This window comes from Sturnira hondurensis, unplaced genomic scaffold, assembly GCF_014824575.4.
Source record: "Sturnira hondurensis isolate 20B ecotype Veracruz unplaced genomic scaffold, ASM1482457v3 Scaffold0013515, whole genome shotgun sequence".
Taxonomy (NCBI): domain Eukaryota; kingdom Metazoa; phylum Chordata; class Mammalia; order Chiroptera; family Phyllostomidae; genus Sturnira; species Sturnira hondurensis.
In genome coordinates, this window is record NW_028086146.1 from 2,676,373 (window position 1) to 2,703,333 (window position 26,961).

At 39.0% G+C, this 26,961-nt stretch overlaps 1 protein-coding gene and 1 non-coding gene across 3 annotated transcripts in view; one reads left to right on the forward strand and one right to left on the reverse strand.

The window, feature by feature from the left end:
- CFAP95 (cilia and flagella associated protein 95) overlaps positions 1–26,961 on the reverse strand; it is a 111,004-nt gene that overhangs the window by 74,567 nt on the left and 9,476 nt on the right. Inside the window, exon 1 of one of the 2 annotated variants that reach the window (XM_037061688.1) lies at positions 1,699–1,903. The exons of the other annotated variant lie outside the window; for it this stretch is intronic. Coding sequence (XP_036917583.1) covers positions 1,699–1,850 — 152 coding nt within the window. The 5' untranslated portion in view covers positions 1,851–1,903. Of the gene's footprint in view, positions 1–1,698; positions 1,904–26,961 lie in introns of those variants that run through there. 2 annotated transcript variants of the gene reach the window in all.
- Positions 6,305–6,411, forward strand: LOC118997891 (U6 spliceosomal RNA). Its single transcript, XR_005068749.1, has one exon. It is a non-coding gene; the product is annotated as a U6 spliceosomal RNA (small nuclear RNA).

Sequence of the window (26,961 nt, forward strand, 5' to 3'; positions counted from 1 at the left end):
CTCATTTGTGTTCTTGCTATGATGTCTACGATGTTCACAGGGCAAACTTCTCAAAGCAATGGAGAAAAGAGCAAAGCACTATCCACTTGAACAAGATTTTTCTCTATAAAAATAATTCCTAGTCATGATTTATATCCTGATCTAGATCCTTACGGAGTAACAGAATCATGGAAGAGCCAGAGTGTTTTGCTTGAGGGTCATGAGGTAAACCCTGTAGGAGACTAAATGAGGATTTTGTTCCCTGGTATAGCTTTGGATTTCAAATCCATAGAACTTCTCACACTGCATTCAAAATAGGCAGACAGTTTTAGAGCTGAGAAAGTAAAAGGAAGGTTTTGGAAAAATAAGGAATAGGCTGTAGGAAGTTTGCAGGACAGGAACTACAGGGCTCACATAACACTGCGTGAACGAATGGGATCGAGGGGGCCTAGCTTTAGGGCTAAGGTCAAACTCACTCATTTTCTTTCAATGGCAAAAGAATAAAGTAGACAAACTTTGATACTTCTTTCCACTTCTCTCTTCCTGCTCTTTCCTCATGAGAATTCCAAATACAAAAATTGATTATTGTCAACACTCCAGATAGGGGAAATTGATCCGAAAGACAGAATCCTACTTGTCCTAAAAGTCCTCATTTTTCTCCCAATTTTATGTTATAGCTTTGCTATTGGTTACTACAATCGTTAAGAAAAGAGAAGAATCTCTAAGCGAATTCCAAAACCAAGGTCTAAGGCAAAGGAAGTAAAGCAAATGCATTCTGGGTCCAGGCAACACTTGATGAGGGAAATTACCAGAGAACACTCATCTTCAGTAGCCAGAGCTCAGCCCCAGTACATTTATAGTTGCCAGGAGGAACAAATTCTTCTGTTGCCAGGCATTTTATCTTTTCAAGAAAAGACATAATCCTGCACTTTTATGTATAATCTCCTGGTTTTAAAGGTGGGCAATTCTTTAAAAGATAAAATAAAAACACAGTGCATGCCAAACAAACTTGTTGGCCTTATGCAGTGGGACATACCAGTTTGCATTTTCTGGCCAGAAGAGTCATAGTAGTTTATGGGATATTTAGGGATGTTTTTCAAATTAACTCACTCCTTGCCCCCCAAAACGATAGTCCTGGAGGCCATCATCTGAGCGAGTATCACCCTCCTGCTGTGCCCCTGGCCTTCTCCTAATGGGCCCTGCATCTTTTGAAATAAATACTTGTCTTAGAAACTGACTTCCAGGCTTCTGCAAACACCCTCCAGTCCGTCCTGCGACTGGGTGATCATATACATGACCTCTGGTGGCCAGGGAGCGGCATGCAGCGGGTCTCAGTGTGTGCTTGGGAGCTACTCTTGCAGGGCCCTCCTATCTCCTACTCGTTTCCCAACTTACATTCCTACCCTCTCCACATCTCTCCTGAAGATGTTTCCCTTTCTTTTCTTTTCTTTTCTTTTCTTTTCTTTTCTTTTCTTTTCTTTTCTTTTCTCTTCTCTCCTCTCCCAGTTCTCTTGTCTCATCCTTTTCTTTCTCACCTCTTCATTCTTTTCCCTTCTTCCTTTGCTGTTCTCTTCCTCTATTCTCATTCTCGTCTGTTCATTCTCTCCTCTCCATCCTCGTCCTCTCTCTATTACTGTTCTTTCCTCTCTTCCCCATTCTTTCCACTATTCTCCCTCTCCCAGCACCCCGAGATCGGGGAACTTGGGGGAGCTCGCTCACCAGGAATACACCAACACCGGCTTCGAGTATTTCTTGTGATGGGAGCGGAGGGTGAGGGAGCCCTTGCGCTCCAGCAAGTCGGTGGGTCCGTGCTCAAACTGGTATTGCCTACTGCTGCACAAGTCCTGGTGGGAGCCGTCAAATCTCGCCATGGCCGCCCCCCAGATACAGACTTTAAAAGATTTCCCTCTGAATTTGTTCTGCCCCCAACCCACAAAGGCTAAGATTCGGCGTCTCTCATCTCCTAAGCAACTTGGGGCGGGGTCAATGGTGGGATGGATCGCTCAAACATAATAGCCTTTGGTTTCCTAGACAGTGTAGCTGCGAAGTCAAGTGAAACTACATTTCCCAGAAAACCACGAGCAAAGGATCCAAACTACAGAGAAGGAAGAAGCAGCATCTCAATCTTGGGACTTGTAGTTTCTCCCGCCCAATCCCCTGAGTGGCTGGGAGGAGTTTAAGGGAGGGCCGTGGGTCAGTTGAAGGCTAATGGGGCCTGACCCTAGAGAGGGGTCGGTTCGGATATCCTTGCAGAAATTCCTTTTACCACTCAAAATCGGTTGCTACCGTACCTACTGCTTACAAGTTTGATTAAAAGGGAGTAAGATAACTCTTAAATACGTCATTTCTATACAGTTGTGTTTTTTTTTTTTTAACTCAAAGAGGAGGAGCGGATCATTCAGCTAAAGTCCGAGGACGAAAAGGCCTGGTTGGTTCCAGTTTAAGCTGCTTTATCAACCTTTCCACCTTTGAAAAGGTGAAGGAGGGAGTGGGGCAGTGGAGGGGGCGGGGTGGGCACTAGGATCTGAGGTCTCTTCAGATTAAAGCTGCAGTTTAGGGCTCCGGGCATTCGGCTCCCTAAGACTTGCCAAGATCTTAATGGAAAGTATTCGATTTTTAGTGACAACACAAATTCATCACGTTATTGTGTTGTGAGTTACATGCGAGGAAATCTCAGAATGATCATCTATGGCATTGCCTTCAGTAAATCAGTGGATAGATGTCTTACAGAAGGAAAATGCTTACTTCATTTTTCACTTTCCAAATAAAGAATAATCAACACATCAGAATTCTCACACAACCTTAATTGAACACCTTAAGGGCATTACTTGACTTAATCATGGCCATCCCTTTTACCTGGCACGGTGCTTTTAGTACAGGGTGTCACTTCAGATTTTTGAATGAGGGCATAAATATTATGTTTGATTATTTCACATTCACTTGGGCTTCCATAAACCCCAGAACTGTCTTATTTTAAGAAGACCACACAGATCACATGTACTCAAAAATTCAAATTTAAAAGCAAACAGGTTAAGAGATTTCACTTACAAATAGATTCTCTAGTTTGCAGAAGATGTATTATAGCACTCCTATAAATAATGAGGTGCTTTTCTGAATCGGTTTTCATAAATTTGATTACACACAAGTATAAGTGCTTTTCTGTGGCCTGTGGTGCCCAGTGTGGGCGCCTGTGGTACCCAAGACCCCTACTTTACAGACAGCTGCAGCTGAGCCACATTATTTAAAACCAGACCAGCTAAGTGCTAGTGGAGTGCTGACCACTACTTTACCCTTCTTGAGGGAATGAAAAAAAAATTGACTTTAAAAGGGTAAATAAGATCCACGTTAAGCTCAGCTTGAACAAAGCATTGCATATTGCTATTGCTTCAAATATTAGCACCATTGCTATCATGTTTGCTTGTGCGTTTATTTTACTCATGTTTAAAGTGGCAGCGACATAAAAAATGTATGTACGGCCAATTTCATGTAAAGACAGAGGTGCCCAGAGCCAAAACCTTCTGTGTTGCACAGACGCTGCAGAGATTTAAAAGCTTTCAGCACACCAACAGCTTTCAGCAGTAAGTTAAGCAAATAAGCAAAAGATAGCCTGTTATTTTAGCGTTCTTTAAGCTAAGCTGACAATCTATTTGAGCCTACAAATGTGCTCTATTGTTATACTACTTACTCTCTTTGCCCTTTATAACAGCTTCACAAGGTTTATTGTCTTCTGTGTCTACTAAATACTTTTCAGCATCCTCATGTTGGGATATAGAAGAGAAACTGTTTGGTACCCTCAAATTCAGATGCTTTCCATTCTTTTTATATATACCAGGACATTCTGTAAAATTTTGGGTTTGTTTATTCCTTATTGATAAAATAGGAAGAAGACGGTATTTATCACAGGAGAGTTTTGTAAGAATTACCTAAGATAACTATTGTACATTGAAAGTGGGTGGAACATTACATAATAAATATTCAGCCCTCAATTAAATTTCAACTACTACTGCTGTTACTACATCCTAACTTTGTCTTTATCATTTGGGAAAGGCACCCTCAAATGTGATTGTTTTTTGGGTGAAATATCCTAAGTATAGTCAATGTTTTTCAAGCTTTGCTTGTTTACAAGGTCTTTTCAATGAGTATCTTTATAATCTTCTAATATGAAACTTAATAGTCTGAATCAGAAAAATGTTGGCAAGATACCTGGATATGTCGCTGGTGATAACAGTGGTTTTGTATTCCTGTAGAACCTTTTCATTTCAAAATCTTTAATAAGCTTTATGCTTTATAAATGTGAAATCACTGACCCTGGACACACTTGACTTATTCCTATTTTCCTCAAACTTCATCAAAGCAATAAAGTGCAGGGCTTAAAGCAATGCCTTCTATTTGTATTAATCTCTTTTCATCATAATAGCCTTGGGATAAGAAAATTATAGCTCAGGTGGCTCAGACAGGGCCTTTCTGCAGGATAAGTGCAAGCAGACCAATTCAAGAAATGGGAATCTCATCATCTGAGCTTAGCCTAATACACTTCTTGGTTAGCACTCTCAGAACTCTGGAGAGGCTGCCCAGTAGACCAGAGCAGGACAGCAACTCTGAGGCAGATGTAAAGGAGCCAGTGTACACGACCACAGGGGCAAACCTCTTCACTTCTTTTCCTCTCCTGTCTTAACAATTTGCTCAATTCCCAGAAACCCTGCTCAGAACCCTCCAAACTCACCATCAGCATGTTCTCCCATTCCTCCTCTCCACTAAACGTCATTCATTTAAGCTGAGAGACAAAATTTTTAATTACATAAGAAAATTAATTTGTATTATCTTCTTTTGAGTCTAGTTTAAATATATCAGAAACTTGTATTTAAAGGTAAAACTAACTATTTATGTCCCGATCAAGGACCGCATAGCCTCCTGTTACCCACTATGTGTACCTTTGGAAGTTCACTTTTGAATATTTTATATGAAAATATGGGCATCTATCTGCTATGTCATAACAAATGGGAAGAATCTGGTTACCCTTTTCCCTTCCATGACCTACTCCTTCTCTTCTTGTCTCCTTTCTTCTGTTTCCTCCTTCCTCCTTTGAGACATAATATGGATATTTGAGTTAGAATCTATTGCTAAAATTCTAATATAATTCAGAGTTATATGAAAACTATGGAAGAAAAATAATAAAACCTACAAACCAGGGCCAAATTTTTTATAAATAAACTTATATTTAACAACCCAGGAACTCAAAAAGGAGTCAATTCTGACAAAAGCTTCCATCTTCTTCCCTTTCTGTTAACTATTCATTACTACCAACTGTGTTTTTAGTATGGTTTTAGCCTTAAGTATGATTCTTCTCTACTTCTACTTTGGACTGCAAACCTATTAGGTTTGCATTTGGACTGCAAATTTATTAAGTGGACATTTGACTTACTCTCAAGACGTTTTTATTAACTAGTATTGATTAAGTGCTGTCATGCAATAGACAGTTTGGGAACTTGTATTGTCAGCATGGGGAATTAATTCATTAAATACTCAACATATGGCATTCTATAATTCAGCATATCCCTATTTTGGTATCTAATCCAGACAATAAGTGAAAGTCTTTGGGAGAACTGTCCATAGTTATCTCAGGAAAACTTGACATGCTCTAACATAAATGTGGAGTAGGGATTTCTTTACTATCCAACAGGTTGGATATCCTTAATTATTCAAATACTGAATATCCATTTTCACAGATGATCTAATCCCTTGATTTCTTTCCTTTCTTCCCTGTGCTGCTTTGGCACCTTCACTGTTTATTATCAACAAGAATGAGACAATTACCAGGTAACAGTTCTAATGAAAGGAGTTTGTGCTTGAAATTAAGTTCATTACTGTTGTGGCTTTCTTTATTTCTCCTGGTTTTTAATCTGAATAAAGGAACCTTCTCTCCCAGGGAAGAAGCTCAAAAGAAATAATTTGCATTTGGGCTTTTTTTCCTCCTGGTGATGGCGGACATTTTCCCACATTCCCCATCAGACCCGCCCCCAGCTGCAGTGAGCAGGCTGGTAAGGAATTGAGTAAAAGGCTTCTCCCCAAGAGTGAGGTGTACGCGGGGGGGTTTCTGGTTTGTGCGTAGCCCAAGCACACGACTGAGGGTGCCCAGAGTCCCAGTCTGGAGTAAAGGAGGGGAGCTGAGGCGAAGCTGGGAAACTTTGTGAACCTTGAAGGACTGAGCTTGGTGTGATTTTGCATTTCCCATGTTCGGTTGGCAGTTATTGGACTTGTGGTGCCATTTCCTGTGTTAGGTATCTTTGTTTAGCATCATATTTAGGTTGCTTTAAACTAGAGAGGTGTGCTCGCTTCGGCAGCACATACACTAAAGTTGGAACGACACAGAGAAGATTAGCATGGCCCCTGCGCAAGGATGACGCGCAAATTTGTCAAGCGTTCCATATTTAAAAAAACAAAAACAAAACAAAACAAAACTAGAGAGGTTTGAGCTATTTCAGAGGGATCTGAACAGCCAGGAGGTGACTAAAAGCAACTCAAGGACAAGGGAGGACCCAAATAAACTTGGACTTTATTTATAAAAAATTGTGTATTTATTCTTACACATTTAAACTTCAGTCACCTTCAAAGTACTCTCTATCTGATGCAATACACATACGGAGACATTTATTCTCCACTGCTCAAAACAGTTTTTGAACTCATCGATTTTGATGCCTTTTAGTGCTTCTGGCTTTTTTTGTTTCACCTCCTCCACATTGGCCAAGGGAAAGTGCCACATTTAGTGCCTCTTTCCCTTTGAGGACTTTTTTCAAACAGGGAAACAAAAACAAAATTTCAAGGTGACATCCAGTAAATAGGAGTGTGGGCATGGGCGCCGTGCCATTTTTGGCCAAAAACTGCTGAACACCCAATGCAGTGTGGGCAGCCATGCTCGTAAATCACCTGTCCTGAAATGGGTCTTCAAACAAAATTCACTGACGCCAAGTGCAGCCTCTCGCAACACCACCAGGTGGTACACTGACACAGACAAGTTCCTGAAACATCTACTTGCGGGGGGGGCGGGGGGGTAAGCCTGTGGGCACCTGTCCGCCAGAAGATAATTCCTTTTGTGGGGGTCCCCCCTCATGTAATCTTTTTTAATAAAGGGAATAAAGACCAAGACATGGTAAGGATACTCAACACCAAGTGTTCACTTAGTTTCTTGTTGCTCATTCCTTACAATTTGGAACACGACTCAAGTTGGAGAGAATTGAAATGGTTCTTTTCATAGGAAGCTGGAGGTACCACAAATAGTGTTTTCCAGAAAGGGAGGGATTTTGCTGTGGGGGCTTTAAAGGTGAGTCCACAGTGGAGCCCACCGTCTGAGGTAACTGAAGGCAGGATCAGCTGCTTTATTACTGCCCCACCTTAACTACTGTCTTCCTCCTGGGCTCACTGTGTATAATAGCACTCAGCCCTGCTAGGACTGAGGAAGGGAAGAGAAGTAAGAGGGGAAGGTCTTATTTAATTGTTCAACTTGGAATCTGGTGTCAAGGCTCTCTGGGTGATCATGCCCAAATGTTGCTCATGGGGAGTTTTGTGGTACCTCAAAGGCCCCTAAGAAGACTGCATCATCGCTAGGAGCAAACTATGCATCTTCCTGGTTGTTGAGGTCTCCTCACCCTAGCAGGCATACTTCTTTGGCAGAATCCTTTGAAATTGGCTCATGCTCAGCTAATCTGTCCAATGTCTGTTCTTGTTCATGGAGAAACACTCAGCATTTGGGGTACCCTCCAAAACCTGGAAGCAGAGCCTGCCATCACACACAGGCCTCTGACCTTTAGACATTTTAGACTACAAATGTGCACCACTCACTAAGTGTTCCCAATCCCCAAGGTGCAAGTCAAGTTCTCTGAGAGGATTAAAAAACCCCTCTCACTTGACTTAAATGAAAAGGGAAGAAGAGAAGAGGAGACTATGACATTGCGCCAGCTCTCTGCAAGGAAATCCTCATTACTGTTCTCCCTCTCCTCCATCAGTGTGACCTTCCCATGTGTACCTTCCCATGTGACCTTCCCATTCACCCATGAGGGTGAATGATGGTGGACGCTTAGGAAAACCAGGCAAGCTTGTCTGGCACCTCACTTCAACAGTCAGCACAACCATCAACTTCTCTACTGAAAGCGTGTCTCTTCCTCCTTAACACCCACCCCACAGTCTCCAGCTAGAACTGATCACTCCCTTCTCTGTGTCCTTGCAACACCTTGAACAAGTTTTATGTCACACATCACACAGTACAAAGGTTAATCACTTATATGTCTATCTTCCCTGCTAGAGTGACTTGAGGACACCATCATTTTAGCATCCCCACTGTGTAGCAGAATACATGGAACCTGGATGTCTACCAAGAAAAAGAGAAGCTGGCATTCGTGTAGCGCTTTCTAGTTGCTATGCACAACACTAGGATTTCAACACATGTTATCTAATTTCATCATCACAGCAGCCTTATGAAGTTGGAACAATTTTAGATCTATTTTAAAGATAAAAAATAGGGCTTACTTAATTCAGGTGACTTTCTAAAATCATGCAGCTACTAAATAATGATAAGATTTAAATGCAGACAGTTGGACTCCCAATCCAATCTTTACTCAATATTGTCTACCAGTATAATAAAACACTAATTAATTATAGTTAAAGTGGTGGCTTATTTTCCAATTAATTAAAATTATTTTTGTAAATTAATTTAAAATAAATATACATTTTTCTCTAAAAATCATTTGACAAAAAAATTTATTCCAAGTTTCACTTTGAATAATTTATTCAACATGTATCATTCACATGAAAATATTTAGAATAGCTTTATTTTCACTAACCTTTAACTGAAACTTATTTTTCCTTAAATTACAAATGTAGGCAACAGACCACAATGGCATTAGCAATGCTTCTGACTTTGTCATAGATAGAAATCACAGATATCTTTTTATTATGTTATTGCTGCTGCAAACACCACAAAATAGCATTTATTCTCATACTACTTTAAAATTCTGGTAGTTACTAGATCTACTCTGGACTTTTTTGATTAATGCAATATATTTTAAAGCACATATAGTTGTTTTATGTCTTATGCAGAGTTTTGGGGGAAGACATCAAATCACCCAGATGACTCGGCCCCACTACAGCCCAGATTTGGTGCCCCGCCACTTCTGGGTTTTCCCCAAACTAAAATCACCTTTGAGAGGAAAGAGATTTCATACCATTGATGAGACTCAGGAACGTGTGATGGGGTAGCTGATCATTATTGGGAGAACTGTGTGAGGTCTCAAGGTGCCTACTTTGAAGGGGACCGAGGTGTCATTGTCCTCGGTACAATGTTTCTTGTATCTTCTTCAGTAAATGTCTCTATCTTTCATATTACATGGCTGGCTACCTTCTGGACAGACATCATATACAGGGTCTGGCAGAAGTAATGCCTGCGTAAGTGTGGTTGGTAGGGTAATATATGGTTGTAGTAATTTATAGTTTTAATTTGAACATTTCACCTAAAATGTTATACGGTGTACTTGAGTGTGATATTGTTATGTTACAGAATTACATGCTTATGATTTTGTAATAAAAAGGGCATTATTTGTGCCAAACCCTGTATATTGTCATTTCTATTTTTAAAATGAGTAAATTGAATCATATATTTAGTAAGAGACAAAGCCTGAAGAGCAAGTCTTACATTCTTATCTTTAGATTCCAAGGAATATTCTCATTCCCATTCTACTTCAGAAAAATATATATATATATTCTGAAAATATATAAATATATGTATTTTTCATTCTTCTGTTTGCAAGAAAGGAGTCTGGTCTCAAGGAAGACAGGACTGTTTCTTCAGCTTGGCCTTTAGCGCTCTCACTTTTCCTCCTCTGGATATATTATGACTTTTCCACCTAAGGCATTAGGTAGCTGTTTGTTAGATTAGTAGTGAGTTTCCAGAATTCCTCCCTTGCTAATTTTCTCTGAAGCTATACAATTCAGTACCCCAGGGATTATATAAACTACGGTCAAATTATGTGAATGTCTTGTCCCTATGCCTTGTACCTTGGGATCAACTTTTATTCCTGTCCTAAAGAACTCCTGGCTGCCGTTTTGCCTTTCCTTTGCTCTCATCCTCTCTGTGTCTAGGTTGATCTTTCTTTCTCCACAGTAGTGCCAAGCTGCTTTGGTGTGTCCATTGTTCTTGACAGGACTAGAGGACCTGAATCTTTCTTCTTCAGAATTCTCATCACTCTAGAATCCAGAGGTGAAAAAAAAGTATTTGGATTTCTAAAACATTTCAACATAAATTTTATTCCTTAGAGGAAGGCTGAATGTTTTGTTTCCCCCATAGTTATTATTTTAGAATAAATATGATTTTATTTTTATATAAACTTCTAAGAAAAAAATACCAAGATCTCAAAATCCTCTACAAAAATATTCAAAATGCCTATTTATCAAGAATTGGTATTATTAGCTTTTCTATCAAGATTTAGTCTATCAAGAATTAGTCTTATTAACTTTTCAAAAAGATGGTGCCCAAAGTGAAGAAGGAAGCCCCTGCCCCTCCTGAAGCAGAAGCCAAGGCTTTGAAGACAAAGCAAGCAGTGCTAAAAGGCGTCCACAGCCACAAAAAAAGAAGATCCGCACATCATCCACCCTCTGGAGGACTGAGACACTGAGATCTGAAGGCAGCCTCAGTATCCTCGGAAGAGCGCCCCCAGGAGAAACAAGCTTGACCACTACGCCATCATCAAGTTCCCCCGAGTACTGAGTCAGCCATGAAGAAGACGAAGACAACAATGCACTTGTGTGCATTGTGGATGTCAAGGCCAACCAGCACCAGATGAAACAGGCTGTGAAGAGGCTGTTTGACACTGACATGGCCAAGGTCGACACCTGATCAGGCCTGATGGGGAGAAAAAGGCGCATGTTCGATTGGCTCCAGACCATGGTGCTTCAGACGTTGCCGACAAAATTAGGATCATCTAAATTGCATCCAGCTGGCTAATTCTAAATCTAAAAATGTGATATGAAAAAGAAAGAATTAGTCCTATTATTAAAGAAAACTGCTATGAAATATATTTTAAATTTGATTATTACCTCATGTTGTGTCATTGCTTCTCATTTACCAGAGTATTTGGTTGAAGATAAACTAAATTTCTATTTCTGACTGAACCTTGTTAGTATTGAAAAATGCATCATCTTTTCTCCAGTATGGATATGTACAAGAATATTTTATATAAAAATTAATTGCCTCTTTTTTGGCACATTACAAGGAGGAATATTTTGAGAGCAAAATATTAATGATGACTATGATTCACCAATTGGAAAGGTTTCTTCAATACTGTGGTACAAAATTTCTTTCCATTATAGTCAGAAGGTGGGATATATGTTTTTTCCAGATGGCTATACTTTCTTATTTTCTGTCTAAATTTGTCAGAGTCATCGAATAAATAAGCCTAGAATCTGAGCTCGCTGGAAGAAATAGTGAATATTATTTTGTATAGCATTTTAGCCAAAGCAGAAATGTATTCCTAGCCTCTAAAACACGGCTGAGGATACTTCTCCTGCCTCTGATGAGGTCAGAGGAGGGAGCTAACATTTCACAAAGGTGGCCTTTCAATTTTGTACAAGCACAGTCATAAGCTCCATTTGATGTTGAGCTAATGTGAACATTCTTGCTAGAAGCTCCTGTTGTTTCTATTTCTGGGTGATAAAAGAAATGTCTTATTTCTCTTTCTCATGAGATCCTTTCAGATGTTTGAAGAGAGTTGACGCCCCGCCTTCTCTTTTCTCAGTAAACAAAGTAAACAAAAGTATCTGTTCTTCATCTTAATTATGGCTGACACCTCTGGGTGGGCATTGCTTTGATCATGATCCCCTGAAAAAAATTTTCTCAGAGGAGAGCACAGTGTTTCACTCTGACCGAAGCCCAGTACAGTGGGGCTACTTTGTCTCATACACTTTATTAGCACAGCCTAAGCAGGGGGGAAGGAAGAAAGAAAAGATAGGGGAAAGGAAGGAAGAAAGATAGGAAGTGAAGAGGAGGGAGTCATGGAATACAGATGAACTGAAATCAGATCAGAAAAAAAATAAACAAATTCAAAATATATGCCCCAATGCTAATCTAGGATCAGAACTACCACCTGGAGACTAAGCTTTGGACTCCTGGCAAGGTCAGAGAGCTTATATCAAGCCTCCTGCATTAAGCCAGAGGCTTTTGAAAATACAAATTCTCTCTGAAGCACAATATCTCCAGTTTAGACTCTCAGGATTCCCCCAGATTAAATTTAACAAATGTGATCTCACAAAGAAACTACTGGCAAACATAGAGGGAAATACGCTACAGGGAGCAAAAATAACAAGGAACAGATTCGTGTTCCCACCCACACCGGACCACCCAACTCAGATGTTGAAATTATTAGATGTAGCATGTGAGGGAACTCTAAATGGAAATTCTAAAGAAACAAGTCTTCAAATCCTAAAACAATCTGACCAAGGGATAAAGCACTACCAAAAATGGTCGGAAAAACTTTCAATGTACACACTTTGAACACACAATGTACATACTTTCCAACTTTCAATGGATGCGTTAATCAGCAGTTTTCTTCTCTGATCACAGAAAACTTCTGAAATACATAAGAAGTGTGGAAAACAAAAATTCAAATTTTCGTAAAATTAACAGAGACTCCAAAATATTTGTAAAGGCTGCTGAGCCTTCAGGTTTCACATGGCATAAGTGGAGAGAAGCTAAGAGTGATGTGGTAAGCAGAACACTAAAATCCATGCCTCCCCCACCAAGGTTTATGGCCTTAATAAAAAAGTATAAATATTATGAATGCATTATCTCACCTATTATTATATTACATGACAAATGAAAAATTTCAGATTCAATTAAGAGTACTAATCAGTTGACTTTGAGTCAATCAAAAGGTAGATTATCCAGTGGACCTAATCAGATATGAGCCCTTTGAAAGAAGAATTTTCTACAGCAGGTGGCAGATGTGAAAGAGAAATCTGAAACAGAAGGATTCAAGATGTTATTGTGACCTTTGAAGATGCAAGTTCCCTTGAAGGGTGAGAGAGTGGTCTCTAGGAGCTGCAGGAGCGAATCACAGCTGCCAGCTCGCAGGGAAATGGAGATCCTACCACTGCAAGGAAACAAATTCTGCTGATGGCTGGAATGAGCTTGGAAGTGATTTCTTTCCCAGGAACCCCAAATAAGAAAGAGCCCAATTCAGCCACGTGGCAGTGGGAGACTCTAATCAGTCACTTCTGCCCTTTAAAAGTGTGATCAACAAGTGTTGTTGGAAGCCATTAAATTTCTGCTAACTTGTTATATAGCGATAGAAAACTTAAATAAGTGTTATTACAGAAAGTACTATTTAAAAAAATTCTTAAAGATGGTGAAGCACATCTTGAAGTACAGAAACTATCCCTAATAGGTGGCAAATGGATTGGGAAGAAGGTGCGATGAATGTTATCAGGACGCCTCCTTGTGACTGAGAGTAAGTAGAAGAGGAGAACTGAAAAGAGTTCGTACACTCTGGTGAGACTAGATTATAAGAAACTAGTTCTTACAATCTTTGCTAAAAGAGGACATTTTGATTGCTCTTTTCAGCAATATAAAACTATGTTCTTCATCCCATTTTAATTCTTTAGACTTTCAATTATAGTCATTTGATATTAATATTGCAACATCTACTCTGGTTATTTGTATTTTTCCAAGAACATTTTGCTTGTCTTTTTATTCTTAGCCATGTAACAATATTTAGGATGGAGTTCATTTATAGTAAGAATATAGTTAGACTTTGCTTTTCAAAAGGGAATTTAAGCTATTTTCTTGTTGTAACTTATTTTTTATCCAGTTATATTACGTTTTCCTTCTTTTCAATGTTTTCTTGCTTTCTTTTATTTCTCTGTACTCTATGGGCTACATTTTATCTGTTATCATGTTATATTTTACATCAATTTCAAAGAGTATACACTGCATTTTTAATTTTACTAGTAGTTCTTATAGAGCTTTTCCAACAGATTCTTTAACCTGTACTTCCCCTATTGTTCAAGATCAAGAATGAAATGTCACCTTTTGACATTATGTAAGATAACAGTGTTTACATAAAAGGTACGCCATCAACAAATGCTTATTTGATTGGACTCAGTTTAAATTAGTTTGTTCTTCAATCTAATTTGAAATTATTTAAGATATTGGATTCACACATCTCAGACAATGGATGGGGGTAATTTAAGCATCATGGCCTCTGGTAGTACAAGCAGAAATATTTCTAAATGAATGTCAAGAAAGCATTGCTACCATCAAAGTGCTACATTCTACTAAAAATCAGTTCAGTAGTTGACAGTCAAGCCCTTTTCCTGTTCAAACAAAACCTGAGAGAGAGAGAGAGATAAGTTGATATACTTCCCAGTGTTTTTGTTGTTGTTGTTGTATGTTTGTTTGTTTTTGTTTCTTTCTAAATTCCCATGCCAGGGGTGTAGCAGTACCTCCCCAATCTCCGGAATGAGTCTGAGCATCTGCATGTAGTATCCTGTCCAAGGGCAAGTTGACTGTCAGGATATATCATCAAGTCCTTTAACAAGTTGTCCATCTTATCACTAAAATTCCATGTGAAAAGCTCTGTCTGGATGCACAGCCCGAAATCCAAGAAAGAGTAGTGGAAACAGTTTTCACGACTCACTCAGGGGTTGCATTAAGGTTTATGGATAAAACATGAGGGCTGTGAGAGTGGTTTGGGAGAAAAACAAGTCATCACTTCTGTTTGTCTTCCATTTCTTGCTCATACTACTTTTCCAACTGCAGGATATGTTTTGGAACTGATCTATGAGGTTTTAGTATGACTCCCAGAGGCTACTGGAAAAGTAGCCTCTATTCTGCGTCTGCAGTGCTATTTAAGAATACAGTATACTTGGATCAGGGTGCAGCAGTCGCCTGGATCAAGAGTGATGAGTAGGGACTATTCATGCTCAGGTTTACTCCAGTGTATTGTGCTCCCTACTGTACCCATATTGTGTGATATACTAAGTTACTGAATATACAAATAACAGTGACTAGACCATAGGATTCTGACCCATAACCTGCAGCTACTTTCCCAGGAAATGAACCCACTCAAGAAGCTACCCTCCTGTGTCAGACTTGCAGAAAGTCAATTTGCTATCTCTAGTGATGGTCAAGAAAGCCAAACAGTAACCTCTGCAACAATCAACTTCAAATGACCAGGACTTGATTCCAAATGACAGCATTCCTAATTTTTGTCTCCAGCCTACCTACCATTTCCCCAATCACGGTATACCTGAAAAAGTTTTTTTCACTCTTCTGCCTGCCTTCAGTCTCTGCCAAAAACTCAAGTGATGACAGTTGACCCCCCTGCTATAACAAGGTCTGACAAAATACCCTTTGCTTGTTCTCATTTGGTGGGTCCTCATTTATTTCCATAGCATAAAAGCTGACTTTAAGGAGGTGTTCCTGTCTCTAAAGAAGTGCAACCAGCACATATCCAGGCTAGTCTACTTAGAGAACTGGTCCAGGCTCGTGTATTTAAACCTATGTACAAATAGAAAGACCATTAAATCTGCAGAAGAACTACCATGAGCCTCACTCAGATGACATTATCTGTAACTGTGCACCCTGTGGTGGGGATTTCAGAGCCAGAAACTCCATCTGTCCTAACTGAGGCTGCTGACCTCTGTCATGTGTGTCACGACTGTGCTGGTTTCCTTTTATATCACTCATATAATTAAATCCCATTGGATCTACCCCAGGGGCACGTGTCTGGTCTTTCCGTCAGTCTAAGCTTACAACGGGCACTGACACTAAAATGGTCATACGCCTCCCACTTCTCAGACTGGACAGGTAGGAATTATATTTGTGTAGATGAATATAAAGACTTTTGACTTCTGTCCATTTATAAACAGACGACTGTTTATGGGATTTAGTATCTTTTTAACCTGGGTCTCAGTACCATTTAGGGGTGAAAGGGCAATACAGGCAGAAAGAGCAGCATTAAGAAAGGTGAGGAGGGAGAAACACATAGAACAGGTTGTGAATCTCCTAGGCCTCCTAAATACGCCATATGGTTTACATCCTATTTCAAAGGGCAGAAAAGAATCTGAAGCACCTTTGCCATTAGAAAGCCTTTGTAAGACCACTCACTTCTGGGTTCTCTTGCATTAAAGAGGATAAACGACATCCATACAGGCTCCACTGAGCTCCCAGGACATCCCCATCTGGCTGCTGTTCTCCTTCATTTCCTCTGCACAAGGATCACAATCGCACTGAACTCTAAGGAGGACCTTGACTCAGTCCAGATGTCCATTTTCAGTCATCTGAGACTTTAATATGCTAACAAACACTTTTAGAGGAAACATTAGGTCAAATAGCTCTTTGCTAAATAGAATGTCTACTTCTCTCTTCGTTAAATCCTCACCCAAGAATACAAGTTTTTCTTTCATTGATTTTAGAGTGAGAGATTGAGAAACATGGATGTGAGATTGATCAGCTGCCTCCTGTACATGCCCCAACGAGAACCTTTCGTTACATGGGATGATGCTCTAGCCAACTGAGCAGCCTGGCCAGGGCTACACTTCTCTCTTCGCATTGCCAGTTCTCTATCTGGTATTAATCACAGTTGCTAATATTCATGTCATCATCTGTAATAGAGCTCTCAGTTCTGTCAATTAGCAATATATCATTCAAGTACCAGCAATTTTTCATAAGATTTAAAAAAATCTTATAGGCATTGTAGAAAATAATAAGGAAAGAAAAATAGAGAAAGAAGGGAGGGGAGAATGGATAAAGGGAGGAAAAGAAAGATCACAATGTCAACAAAACTGTTAATATTTTAGTATAAAACTTTCTAATCTTGAACTTCCAGTCAAGACAGAGGCCTAGGTAGACATGATTCACCTCCTCACACAACCACAGAAAGAATTATAACTAAATCTCAAAACAAATGACACGCAGAATGGTAAAAAAATCTAACTGTGTGCAAGTCCAACAACCAAGGATTTAAAAGAAGCCACATCCATCCAGATGGGTAGGAAGGACAAAGACACAGAGATGGGTAGAGAAGCAAGGAGACGTGGTGTGGCACAGAGAGGCAGTGGTGGTGGAAGATGGGCAAGGGTGGTCCCACATTCACAGGTGGTGGATAAAAGCAGGAGGGATATTTTGGGAGTGAGTAATCCCAGCCCCAGGCCCAACTGCACAGATCAGAGTTCCAGTGCTGGGAAGATAAATCCCCATAACTTCTGGCTGTAAAAAACAGTGAGGGCTGGGGCAGTGGAATGAGCCGCTGGATTTTCAGGAAACTCTGCTTAAAGAGCCCACACACTGTTAAAACATACACAAACCCACCCACTCTGGGATTCTACACCAGGGCAACAGCTGGACGGGCACCAGTTACATACAGGAAGTGGGTACAGTGCCTGGAAAAGGGGCAAGTGCTGGGGAAAAGCTCCAGAGGCCCAGCACTGGCACAGTACCCTGTTCAAACCCTCTCCCACACAGAGCCACAAAGTGATGAGGTGGGTTGCCCCACCCTGGAGATAACCTAAGGCTCCACCCCATACAATTTACAGGTGCCTTTTCTACAATAGACCATGATACTAAGACAGGGAGTCAAAGCAGCTCTACTTAATACACAGAAACAAACACAGGGAGGCTGCCAAATTGAGGAGACAAAGACATATGGCCCAAATGAAAGAGCAGGAAAAAAGCCCAGAGAAAGAACTAAATGAAACAGAGATAGCCAACCTATCTATCAAATGCAGAGCTCAAAACACTGATGATCAGGATGCTCAAAGAATTCACTGAGTAAGACAACATAAAGGAAGAAATGAAGTTTACTGTAAGTGAAGTAAAGAAAAATCTACAGGGAACCAACAGTAAAGGGAAGGAGCCAGAATTAAATCAACAATTTGGAACATAAGGATGAAGTAAATATTCAACTGGAACAGAAAGAAGAAATAAGAATTTAGAAAAAAAACAAGGATAGTATAAGAAGACTCTGGGACATCTCCAAATGTGCCAACATCCAAATTATAGGCATGCCAGAAAGAGAAGAGAAAGAGCAAGAAATTTAAAACTTATTTGAGAAAATAATGAAAGAAAACTTCCATAATTTGGTGAAGGAAATAGGCAGACAAGTCCAGGAAGCTCAGAGTCCCAAAGAAGTTGGACCCAAGGGGGGGCCACACCAAGACATATCATAATTAAAATTCCAAAGGTTAAAGATAAAGAGAGAATTTTAAAAGCAGCAACAGAAAAACGGAGAGTTACCTACAAAGAAGTACCCATAAGATTATTAGCTGATTTCTCAAAAGAAACCTTACAGGCAAGAAGAGGCTGGAAAGAAGTCTTGAAAACCAAGACTGGAAAGGTCGTGAAAAGCAAAGATCTACAGCCTAGATTACTCCATCCAGCAAAGCTATCATTTAAAATGGAAGGACACTTAGAGTGCTTCCAAAACAAAGTAAAGCAAAAGGAATTCATCATCACCAAGCCATTATGACATGACATGTTAAAAGGACTTATTTAAGAAAAAGATCACAACTATGAACATTAAAAAGACAACAAACTTACAACTATCAACAACTGAATCTACCCCCCCCCAACAAAGAAACAAATAAGAAAAAACAAAACAAACAACCAGAATAGGAACAGAATCATAGGTATGGAGATCATTTGGAGGGATATCAGCTGGAAGGGGAGAGGAGGGAAATGGGTAAAGGTGCAGGAATTAAAAAGCATAATTGGTAGTTACAAAATAGACAAGGGATGTTTAGAACAATGCAGGAAATGGAGAAGCCAAATAACTTATATGCATGAGCCATGTACATGAACTAAGGGGGGATTGCTGAAGGGAAGGGGGTACTGGGCGGAGGGGGCAAAGGGGGAAAAATCGGGACAACTGTAATAGCATAATCAATACAACATACTTAAAAAATTTCCCCATCTTCTTGTTGTTCTAACATAATCACAATTTACATGCCACTTTGTAACTTCCTTTACTCAATCATATGTTAACATTAACATGTTAACATTCTACAATCGAAAATTATCCACAAAATGTACCCTATTGTTAAATATTTACTGCTTCTTATTTTTCATTGTTAAAAGGAACTCTGCTATTAACACCATGTAATTAAATCTTTTCATGCCTACCTGATGATTTCCACATGAAAAAAATTTGAAATTGAATTTATGGATCAAAAGCTAAGTACATTTTCATGACCTCTGTTCTCTGTACCAGAAGACCTCCAGAAAAGTTGTGAAAATTTATACTTCCTCTAGCAGTGCATGACCATGTTCATTTCCCCATCTCTTATTTGTATGAGTATTATACTTAAGGAGGTTGTTCTCCCATCCTTGGCACTCGTTTCTTTTCTACCTCTTGCTAACTATTAACAGAGTAACACACTAGAGTTTTGCTAAAAGGGAAGTCTGTCTTATAAACATTTCATCATAAAGCATCCCAAGGACCATTGATACACAGAACCTGAAGGAAGTGACTTAGTCTCCCCAGGACAGATCCAGGACCTTTGGGAGAAAAGCAGAGCAATCAAAAAAGGCCTTGTTGGAGGACAAGAAGAAAAACGAAAATTGATCCTTGGATGTGCATCTAAGAAAGACTCTAGGTGGCGGGTGGTAGGTGACTAAATGGGAAAAATAAATCAATGTTTTGCATATTATTTTCTGGATACAATGTCAAACTTAGTCTTTATCCCTGAACTCCAGACAAATACCACCACCAGCAAACATTAGAAAAAGTTATTCATTCTACCTCCAAAATATATCTTTATTGGGTTTACTTTTCTCTAAATTACCATAACTTTTTTACTATCTCCTCTGACAACAGATTCATAATAGTTCTTTCTGCTTCTACTACAATCCATTGTACACATATGGCCACCAGGAAGTAATAGTGGCATTAGGTCATATACCAGCTTAAAATAATTCAATGGTTTCCATGGCTCTTGGAATAGAGTCACAACTCCTTATGTGTCTTATAAGCCTTTACATGTGAATGGGATCCTGTTTACCAGTCACCTCCATCTGGTACCACCCTTCTCTACTGACAGTCTGCGCCAACCCCTCTTCTCCTCACCTTTTGCATGGGTAGCTCTTCTCATCCACATTGTCCCACCTTAACTACCCTAAGGTTACCCTCAACCACCAATCCACTTACTCTCCATCACACAAACCTATTTTTTTTCTTTGCTGGAAAACCAAAGCTACCTAATTTATTTCTTTGAATACTTGGCTATTTTCTTCCTCTCCACAATATAATCTCTGTAAGCCCAGTGACGTACTTTGGATTCACTGTGTCTACAGCATCTAGTAGAATGTCCAGCACACTGTTGATACTCAAAACAATGTTAGATGAATAAATTAACAGGACTGCAGCTCCCAAGAAGTTTCTTAAGTTGTATTGACAACCTAAGACCATTCCTTATAATTTTATATTATAATCTATTTCCCAGGCCTCTCCCAAACTTGTCCTCAGGCTTTTCTTAAGGTATAATACATTAGTTGGATTACACATTGCTTCAGCTCTAGTTACTCTCTGATTTGCTTGCTTGTGGATTTTTTTATTACTGTACAATATCATTAACTTTTGGAAGAACCAAGGACACAGATAAAGGAGTCCACGCAGTTTAGTGTAGTAAGATTATCAGCTCCATTCATTTGAGCTCCAACAATAAACACTGTGCAATCCCTCCTTATATTTATGTGTTTTCATCCAACATTTTATTTCATCAAATTAAATATATTTTAATTATAATACTAAACCATAATACATGTTCCTCTTTTTGGAAAAAATTGCTTTTGAACAATAAAAATCAACATGTTCCTTGGATATTTATTAAATTGCTTACCATTTGCTTATTGATATATAGGCTGTTTATATATTAAGAATATTGATTATATGTCATATGGATTACCAAGTCTTTTCCTTTTTTATTTTTATTTTTTGTTTTTCAAATTGATGTGTGTGTATCTGTTTTCTTCACATTTTCTGCCTTGGGTGACATGTTTAGGAACACCCCTCCCACTCTGAGATCAGGTATCCACTCATTCTTTTCAAGGATCTTAAACCTCCAGATTTTATGGTAAATGTCAGACTTTATTTATGTCTATAATTATGCATTTAGCTAGTGAAAACATTTCAAATATCAACAAGGAAATTAACTGGGGCAATACACTAAAGTTGACATGACAAATGAGGTCTTTTGTACGGACATGGCTCTGTGATGGCACTCTTCTACATTTATTTGTTCTCCCTCGATGACGTCATCAGCACTCACAGCTACTGCAGCCACACCAGTGACCACCAAGTCCAGATTTCCAGGCCAGTGTGTAGCAGAATCTCCCAGCCCATAAAAAAATAGGAGAAAGTCAAAGTCGGGAGGAAAGAACTGAGACCTAGGGGCAAAAGGACCGAAGGGGAAAGGTGCGTGTTTGCTGGCTGTGGCATTCAGCTAGGGGTCAGCTCTATACCATTAATCTCTGTTTGTTCTTGCCAAGGTCAAGGTGATTCCAGCTATGATCGGCTGGTGCAACAAACATGTATACTCTTTAGAACTAGAAAATAAAGGACTGTGGGAAAGACTTAGGAAGGAAATTACTATTCATGGCTTCTTCTCAAAATGTGCATTGCTGGGGAAATCACCAATCAGTGCTCTTGTAACAACTAGAAAATATCCATCTACTTAACTCTTATAATTACAATTCATAAATTGAAAGGGAAAGAAAAGGTATTCAAGAGTCATTTCCCTCTGAGTATGTCTTAATATCTACTTTTAACATAAATAGATTGGTACACTTGCCACTATTTAAAGAAAAACTATCCTCTCTGCTGGTGATTTTCAACCTTTTCCAACTCATGTCATATATAAACTAATTACTAAAATTCTGCAGCACACCAAAAATATACTATATTTTTTGCTGATCTGATAAAATAGGTATGATTTTGATTTATTCACACCAATGGCTAGTGTTACGTTGGCTGTGGTCATTTTTTATTTCACAATCTAAAAAAAAAGAGGTCAGTGCCTCTGACTAAACGGTCAGGTGATGTATGTTTTACAAATTCTTGTGTCACACTGGTTAAAAATGGTTGCTCTATTCCAAATCACAACTTGCAAATCAAAAATAGATCACTGGGGCTTAATTTACCAAAGACAAATCAGTGAAATTCTTAAAATATTGTTACATAGTACTCTGAGAGTTTTCTTAGAGTTTTCTTAAATTTCAACGTGAGAGAATTCAGGAGACCAGTGTTTGGGGCTGTTTTGCTTTGTTTTTATTGAATTACAGACTAAATTGATCAATTTAATTTTCTATGTATTCTGTGAGGGGAGGCACAGGGGAAACTCTTACTGACAATTTAACGTTAAGAAAATTAATAATGAAAATTAATCTTAATTTTTAAAGATACCTTTAAAAACTGAAAAGACTTGATCTAGAACACACAAGGAGAAGGGCAGAATATGGACTGGAAATCGGGTTTTCAGATTCTAATATTGGTATCCTTTTTACTTCATGTTCCTTTTACTTATTTTCTAGCATTTTATATTAAGTCTAAGGAATAAGTGGTTTTAAACAACTGGAATGGCTTGCATATTATAGCACTACAGGAGCGATTTTCAGCCAGCATACCATGGCCCATCGGTGTGTGTCAGGAATTTTTAAAACACGCAATACCCGAATATTTAGTCAGGGGCACTGACCTCTTTCCTCTTAGATTATCAAATTAAAAAATGACAACAGCCAACACAACAATAGTCATCTGGCGTGAATAAATCAACATTATATCTATTTTTTTCAGAGGAAGAAAAAATATATTTTTGGTGTATCACAAATTAGTTTATATGTGCTATGAGATGATATGATACTGTTCACAGAAAACCCTAAAGACATGAATTAAAGCTACTAGATTAATAAATGAATTCAGTAAAGTAGCAAGGTAAAAATTAGTATTCAAAAATTGGTGACATTTTTATACACCAATAATTAACTGTCAGAAAGAGAAACTAAGAAAACAATCCCATGTATAATTACATTAAAAATACATAAAAAGAAACTTAACCAAGGAGGTAACAGACCTATCTTAGACTTAGAAAAGTATAAGATATTGGAGAAAGAAATTGAGGAAGATACAAATAAATGAAAGTATATACCAACTTTATGAATAGATAGAATTAACATCACAAAATAGTCCACACTCCCAAAGCAATCTATAGATTCAATGTAATTCCTATCAAAAAAACAATGATGTATTTCACAAACTACAACAAATATTCCAAAAATTTATATGAAGCTACAAAAGACCATGAAGAGCCACAGAAATCTCACAGAAGAAGAACAAAGTTGAAGTTATCATATCACCTGATATCAAACTATACTACTGTACAAGGCCATAAAACCAAAACAGCATGGTACTAGCATAAAAACAGACACGCGAGGTCTGTTTAGAAAAAATCCAACAATGATTAGTGTGTCAAGAATGTTAATATAACAAGAATGGTTTGCCTGACATCAGTGTAATCAGGCACCCAAGGAGACTGGACTGGAATGCACATACATGAACAAAGATGATTTCACTGTTTTAGTCAGTGGGGGTGGCAGACACAGTTGAGTGAGCATGTGTACCGTGTGGCCATCGTATTCAAAATGACTGAGCAAGTAGGGCAACGAATCTGCATCTAATTTGGCATTAAGCTTGAACATTTCTCTGTGGAAACTATTCAGATGATTCAGAAGGTCACAGCTATGGGTAACTGGTGATTGGCAGCTTTACAACAACATTGGCAGCTTTTACACACACCATGTCTCGTGCAGAGTTTTTTTGGCAAAACATCAAATCACTCAGCTGACTCAGCCCACTACAGACTAGATTTGGCCCTTTGCGATTCTGGCTTTTCCCAAAACTAAATCACCTTTGAAAGGAAAGAGGTTTCATACCATCGATGAGATTCAGGAAAATAGGACAGGGCGGCTGATGGAGACTGGGAGAACTGTGCCAAGGTGCCTACTTTGAAGGGAACTGAGGCATCATTGTCCTATGTGCAATATTTCTTGTATTTTGTATCTTCTTCAACAAATGTCTCTATTTTTCACATTACATGGCTAGATGCCTTCTAGATAGACCTCATGTAAATCAGTGGCACAGAATAGAGAGTCCAGAAATAATTCCACACCTATATGGTCAATTAGTATTTGACAAAGGAGGCAAGAACCTACTATGAAGTAAACAGTCTATTTAATAAATGACAATGGGAAAATTGGACAGATATGTGCAAAAAAATGAAACTAGACTACCACCTTACACTATATACAAGAATAAACTCCAAACGGATTAAACATTTAAGTGTTAAGACTTGAAAGCATAAAAATCTTGGAAGAAAACACAGGCAGTGAAATCTTAAACATTTCCCATTGCAATGTTTTTTCTAATGTATCTCCTCAGGCAAGGGAAAGAGAAAAATAAACAAATGGGACTACATCAAACTAAAAAGGCTTTGCACAGCAAAGGAAACCATCAACAAAACGCAAAGACAACCCACTGAAAAAAGAGGTTAATGTTTTAAATTTGTGGAAAACTCAACACTAAAGAAGCAAATAATCTCACCTCCCCGGCACCCGGGCGACCCGCGCGACCCGCGCCATCGCGGGCGAGGGCTCCTACAGCTGCGCGCGCGCCCTGGTTTCCTGGACCGCGGGTAGTGCGCACCTCCCCGTCCCGAGGGGCCTCGGGGAACTGCCAGTCGCCCGTGCTCCGGGCGACCCTCGCGACCTGCGCCATCGCGGGCGAGGGCTCCTACAGCTGCGCGCGCGCCCTGGTTTCCTGGACCGCGGGTAGTGCGCACCTCCCCGTCCCGAGGGGCCTNGAATAGAGAGTCCAGAAATAATTCCACACCTATACGGTCAATTAGTATTTGACAAAGGAGGCAAGAACCTACTATGAAGTAAACAGTCTATTTAATAAATGACAATGGGAAAATTGGACAGATGTGCAAAAAAATGAAACTAGACTACCACCTTACACTATATACAAGAATAAACTCCAAACGGATTAAACATTTAAGTGTTAAGACTTGAAAGCATAAAAAATCTTGGAAGAAAACACAGGCAGTAAAATCTTAAACATTTCCCATTGCAATGTTTTTTCTAATGTATCTCCTCAGGCAAGGGAAAGAAAAAAATAAACAAATGGGACTACATCAAACTAAAAAGGCTTTGCACAGCAAAGGAAACCATCAACAAAACGCAAAGACAACCCACTGAAAAAAGAGGTTAATATTTTAAATTTGTGGAAAACTCAACACTAAAGAAGCAAATAATCCAATTAAAATGGGCAAAGGACGTGAATAGACACTTCTCCAAAGTGTCTATTTGGACACCTCTCCAAAGAGGATATACAGATAGCCAATAGACATATGAAAAGATGCTCACTGTCACATTTCTCATCATCAGAGAAACGCAAATTAAAACAACAATATCACCTCACACCTGGTGGAATGGTTATCATGAATAAATCAACAAAGAAGAAGTGTTGGTGAGGATATAGAGATACGGAAAACCTTGTGCACTGTTGGTGGGAATGCAGACTGGTGCAGCCACCATAGAAACAGTACAGAGTTTCCTAAAAATGTTTAAACTGGAACTGCCTAATAAACCAAAAATTCCATTTCTGGGAATATATCTGAAGAAACCTAAAATACTGATTTGAAATATCTGCTCTGCTTTGTTCATAGCAGCATTATTTACAATAGCCAAGATTTGGAAGCAGCCCAAGTGCCCATCAGTAGTAGATGAATGGTTAAAAAGCAGTGGTACATTTACACAATGGAATACTACGCAGCCATTAAAATGAAGGAAATTTTAGTTTTCATGTCAGCATGGATGGACCTAGAGGTTATTATGCAAACTGAAACAAGCCAGTCAAAAAAAGACAAATACAGCCTTGGCTGGTGTAGCTCAGTGGATTGAGCACAGGCCTGCGAACCAGAGGATCGCAGTTCGATTCCCAGTCAGGGCACATGCCTGGGTTGCAGGCCAGTTCCCAGCAGGGGACATGCGATACATTTTGTGTCCCCAGCAGAGGCAACCACACATTGATATTTCTCTCCCTCTCTCCTTCCCTTCCCCTCTAAAGATAAATAAAATAAAATAAGACAAATACAATATGATTTTACTTAAATGTGGAATCTAATGAACAAAACAAACAAATGAATTGGAAACAGACTCATATACACAGAGAAGCAACTGACAGCTATCAAGAGCTATCAGAGGGGAAGGGGGTGGGGGATGGGTGGGTGAAACAGGTGAAGGAATTAAGCAAAAAAAAAAAAAGCCCTCATGGGCACAGCATGGAAATTACCAGAGGGAAAGTCGGGTAGGGGTTGGTGGAAGAGGGTAAGCAGGGGGTAAAATGTGATGAGAGCAGACTACACTTTGGATGGTGAGCTCACAATGCAATGAGCAGATGACGTACTGTAGAATTTTACACTTGAAATATATACAATTGTATTGACCAACATAACCCCCATAAATTCAATTTAAAAAAAAGAAAGAGAAACACTGAAACACATTGGGAAGAATAGTCCAGAGGTGGAATAGTTTAAAGAAAGCATTTTCATGAAGTCAACAGATACCACATAAAGTTAAAACATCAAAAAGCCCAAAAGTACCTAAAAGTTAGTACTTCCAAAAGCTGGGAATAGAACTGAAATAGGGAATGGCAGACTTTTGTTTGTTTTTTTATGTGTGTTTTTAGTTTTTCAGTTATAGTAAGATAAAATTGACATATAATATATTATATAGGTTTAGGGTGTGTAGTATAGTAATTTTTATATTTACATACTGCAAAATGAGTACCACAATAAGGTTAACACATCCATCACCTCACATAGTTAAAATTATTTTTTGTGTATAGTGAGAACTTTTAAAGTCTACTTTCTTAGCTACTTTCAAACATA